Genomic DNA, 5,003 nt, shown 5'->3' with positions numbered 1-5,003 from the left:
TCATAGGCTTGTATCGAAGTTTCTTCGGGACTCAATAAGCAGGCCCAAGCTCATTTACACTAAAATGGCCTTCGACATCCTCAGCGACTTCCCTGACATATTTCTCTTTATCTATCCACACGAGAGCTTTAATCAGCCGTTTATGAGTTTTGCATTGGTCCAGGTCCCCAACCATTCTGGAAGCACGGTCCTAGTTTATACGCTTCAGTGTCTCCCGCGATGCCACACCGATTTTCGACTTTGGACGCTCTCCGACGCACTATTCGTCAGCTTTCCGAATTTCACTTTTAACGGTGTCACACGATTCTTCAGGGTCCCCAAGAGTGCCAAATACTTTAAAGACGTATTACAATTGGTTGGGAAGTGTTTGGTAAATACAATAAAATCCTGAGAGGCTCTCTACCTTTATGTTTGAAACGTAAACTTTACAATAAATGCATTCTGTCAGCAATAATCTACGGGTGTGAGACTTGGAAACTGACGAAGGCGATGGAAACAAAGCTAAGGACTGCACAGAGGAGAATGGAGAGGTCAATGATGGGAATAACGCTGAGAGACCGAAAGAGAGCAGGTTGGGTGAGAGCAGACTAGAGTGAAAGCACTTTAAACCTATTAGAGATTGCTATCACATACTCCTGTGCATATGCATCATACCTAAGCTTCTCCAGAGGAAACCCAGGTGGGTTACATCTCGGGATTCTCTTGGATTTGATACGCAGTCTGAGTGTTGTAACCACAAATCTTGGATCTGTCCCAACGAATTCAGCACTCCAATAAGCCTTGCAGTTCTATACGATCTTCCAACAAGTACTAACATATATGCGATCGATCTCCTTAGCCACTCTTCCAGCATTGTCCATCGGTGTGGCTATCATATCTAAAATCAGGAGCCGCCAATCCTCAGCCTACTGGACCTTGGCAATTTCAGAAGGATAGAAGTGTTAATGTTCCTGGTTCCATAATTCATAGTCAGCTCTGTCAGTGCAAGTAACTACACTGAAGTCGCCCGAAACAATAAGTGTGTCTCGTGGCGGGCACTAGTTAACTATAGATTCAAGCTTAGCATAAAGCATCTTCTCTTCAAGGTTATGTACCTCACTAGGAGCATATACTGCAATAAGAGGGGTGAAGCCAGCAACATACGCTCATCTAACGAACCAACCTTTATAACAGTGTGGCGTAATAGGCTAGATATGTATAATAACTGCTGAGAATATTCAATTACTGTGATAAGATATCGGAAACAAACAGTGATGAATGAATATATAGATAGCTAAGTAATTAGGTAAATAAATAAAGAGATAGACAAATAGATAAATAGAGAAATAAATGAACATATGAATAAATAAATGAATAGATAAATAGATAAATAAAAAAATAAATAAACAACTAAATAGATAAATAAACAAAGAAAAAAATAATATATAGACAGATACATAAACAAACAAGTATACAAACAAACAAACAAATAAATGAATGAATAAATAAAGAGAAAATAGATTAATTAATAAATAACTTATAGATAAAAAACAGATAAAGAGATAGATAAATAAACAAATAAATAGATAAATAGATAAATAAACAAATGAATAGATAGATAAACAAATCATGAAATATACATAAACAATCATATAGATAAGTAAATAAATAACATAAATAAGTAGATAAATAACAAACCTACCCTTGGAAAACCCTCAGGTGAAGCAGTGGGACTTGATACACATTGGGGAAGAAATCCCTCTCAAAAGAAGAAAGAGCCCCCTTCCACCCTACTCGCATTTTGGGAGGGCGCCTGGACCTCACTATGCTCCATGTGCATGGCCCATCGTCCTCACTGGATGGTGGACCCACAGCTCACTAGCAATAATTTTGCCTTTTTCACGACTTTATCCATGGACCTCCACCTCCCCCATCTCGGCGCTGGAATACAGGGAAGGCCAATTGGACCCCTTTTCAGGAGGAATTAGGAAGCTGGTAGCAGTCCTACGTCCCCCCACAGAACGTAGATGATGTACATCGATACTTTGTCGCCGCCGTCCAGGTTGCTGCGGAACAAGCTGTCCCCAAAATGAAGCCAAGTATAAATCGGTATGCTGACCGGTGGTATTACAACGACATTGTAAAAGAGCAAAAATCACCGAATCAATGTATTCCGTAGCTTCCTGCGACGGCACCCTTCCCTTAAGACGAGTCCTTCTGCGCTCTGCCATCAGGTATGCGCGAACGGTCACCCACAGGGTCCGGGAAGAAAAGTGGCTGGAATGGTGTGCCACTTTTTCTGCCCAAACTTCTGCTAGCGCCCTCTGGAGAAAGCTGCGGCCGGCAGCACATGCAGTCTTCCCTCCCCCTCACCCGCGGCCCAAACAACAGGCGGAGCTGTTGGCGCAGCAATTTGCGGACCCCTCCTCTTCCACCCAACTCCCCCTACCTATAAGGGAGAAACAGCACCTCCTCCGACAGGATAGAAAGGATGTGGTCCATGCATCCACGGACACAGCTACCTCGACAAATTTCGACGGGCTTGCAAGACGAGCACGGACACTGATCCTGGTAACAATGGGATATTTTACTTCTTCCTGAGGCAACTGGGGCCATCTGGGGAGCTGGCAACACTGGCACTCCTCAATGCCTCCCGGAAGGTGGGGTGTCTCCCTGCGGAGTGGAAAAAATGCGGATATCGTGCCAGTCCCCAAGCCCAAAGACCCATACAGCTACAAGCCCATATCTCTCACGTCTTGCATTGGCAAGACCGGTGAGCGGATGGTCCTCATTTGCCTACTATGGTGGATGAAACCCTTTCGTCACAATATGTATGGTTTTATAAAAGGAGTGGCAGCAACTGACTGTGTGGCAACCCTTCTTGGATTGGTCGGTAGTCAGGCTGCAATTGTGGAGTTTCTGGATCTAGAAAAAAAATCGAGCTAGCAAGTGCTTCTGCCATTCTTGCATCCCTGTCTGCTAAGGGATCCAAGGAAGACTCCTGACCTGAGTTGCAGACTACCTAACAGCTAAGACAGCAAGAGTGCGCTTCCAAGATCACCTATCCGCATGCCACAGGATGGAAAATGGGACCCCACAGGGGTGCGTTCCTAGTTCCACCCTCTTCAACGTACTCATAGAGAACCTGGCTCTCCTTGATGCTCGTCTCCTCTGCTATGCGGACGATCTCGCGTTGGTGGTCACTGGGGGCGGCTGCCTCCTTCGCAGGGCTCAGAGAGCTCTCAGTAGCCTCTCCCAGGAATGTGGAAGGCTGGGATTAAAGATCTCGACGACCAAGGCCAGAGCAATGAATATGAGGACGCAGAAGCAACGCCCACATCTTACTCTTCAGGGTGACACCCTCCCCTGGGTGCCATCAATCAATACTTGGCCATCTGGATCGATGCCAGGCTGTCCTTCGCTCCGAAGGTCTGGTACATCTGAGAGGCCACGAAGACGAGATTAAGGACTGGTCCAAGGGAGAATGAAATGAAGTCCTCCTTCCTGAGTGCCCTAGAATCCGAGGTCCTTCCTGGAAGACGCATGCGGTGAATGCGATCCACACCTTTGAACTCCGGGAATTGGTTCGGCAACGTGCTCTAGGCCACCCTCATCCAGATTCCCCCACCCCTCCCCCCAAACCTCCCACGTGACGATCTCTCTGCTCCAGCTTTCAACTTTTCCACCTCAACGGAAGAAAGTCTGACTACGACCCAGCACGGCTGCGACCCATGGTCCTTGAGGTCATAAAGCCCATCCAGTGGCGGACTTAGCCTACACGGCGCCCTGGGCGAACCTCACCTTCGGCGCCCCCCTTCCACAATGCACATAAAATGCTTGGTTTCTCCCCCTCCACAATGTAAATAAGAAGTTTAAGACGACCAAAACTTTCACAAAAGAACTTTTTATTAAATATCTATTGCTACTACAGAATAAAAGTAAATCATTTGCGAATTTTACAAACCTTGCAAAAAATGAATAAATAAACAGAATTTATTGGACCACAATACAACTCTCATCTAAATCCTTGCTTTTCTCACTTTCCTAGCTGCAAAGTCATCAACTAATTCATTATAAGAAATATTTTCAGCAACTGTGTGATTTATGCTGATGGTGGCCAGAGCAGTGAGGCGTTCCTGTGACATAGTTGACCTCAGGTAGGACTTAATGAGTTTCAATTTCGAAAAGCTCCTCTCTGCTTCAGCAACAGTGACTGGAAGAGTAATAGCAATCCTGAGAGCAGTCCACAAATTTGGATATATTTTAGAAAGCTCCTTTTCGTGGATAAATGTTAATTGCTCAAGCAAGGACATAGTTTGTGATGGCATGTCTGGCAAGTTTTTCAGCTCATTTACAAGCTCTCTACCATTCAAGTCAGAATGACCCTTAAACTGTAGTGTAGTGCTAAGATCCTCACATTTTTTGGTCAGCTCCTCAAATGTGAGATTATGAAAATTAGTCAGCACACCAAACTTCTTTCCCACATTTTCCAAGGTGGAAAATCTTTCCTGAATGGCTGACATTGCAGCATCAACGACTGCATTGAAGAATGTCACCTCCAACTTCTTCAAATCATCATTTAAGGGATCATCACATGCTTCATAGGAGAAGTGCCGTTTTGTAGACCTTAGCCGTTTCTGTTTTAACACAGCCTCCACATTCATTTGTTCACAGATATCTTTGGCAGCCATCTCTCTCTCTCTCTCTTTCTCTCTCTCTCTCTCTCTCTCTCTCTCTCTCTCTCTCTCTTCGTTACGAGTATCGTACGCGTCAAAGTCCGTCTCTCTCTCTCTCTCTCTTTATGGGACTTTTATACATTCGGTATAGATAGACTCAGGCGCTCATGGTTTGATCTGCATTTGGAAGGGGGCAATGCCGCCCCCTCCCAAGTGCCGCCCTGGGCGACCGCCCATACCGCCCATAGGAAGAACCGCCACTGCGCCCATCCCGGCGAGCTTGTCGTACTACACGGACGGCTATGTGGACCCTCTCACGGGAATGTGTGACGCGGTTTTTGATACCGC

The 5,003-nt window shown here is 45.5% G+C and overlaps 1 protein-coding gene across 1 annotated transcript; it reads right to left on the bottom strand.

Moving 5' to 3' along the window:
• Positions 1-3,998: 3,998 nt before the first annotated feature.
• LOC143039309 (uncharacterized) lies at positions 3,999-4,670 on the bottom strand. Its single transcript, XM_076209186.1, has one exon. The coding sequence runs from the start codon at positions 4,668-4,670 to the stop codon at positions 3,999-4,001; it is 672 nt and encodes a 223-aa protein (XP_076065301.1).
• Positions 4,671-5,003: the final 333 nt, after the last annotated feature.

The sequence above is a fragment of the Oratosquilla oratoria genome, chromosome 26 (genome assembly GCF_046742065.1).
Source record: "Oratosquilla oratoria isolate Oo_2021 chromosome 26, ASM4674206v1, whole genome shotgun sequence".
Classification (NCBI taxonomy): Eukaryota; Metazoa; Arthropoda; class Malacostraca; order Stomatopoda; family Squillidae; genus Oratosquilla; species Oratosquilla oratoria.
This window is presented reverse-complemented; position numbering and strand designations above follow the sequence as displayed.

What these genes read in the sequence shown, in the direction of transcription:
- LOC143039309 (XM_076209186.1), bottom strand. Translation starts at nt 4,670, where the DNA reads ATGGCTGCCAAAGATATCTGTGAACAAATGAATGTGGAGGCTGTGTTA.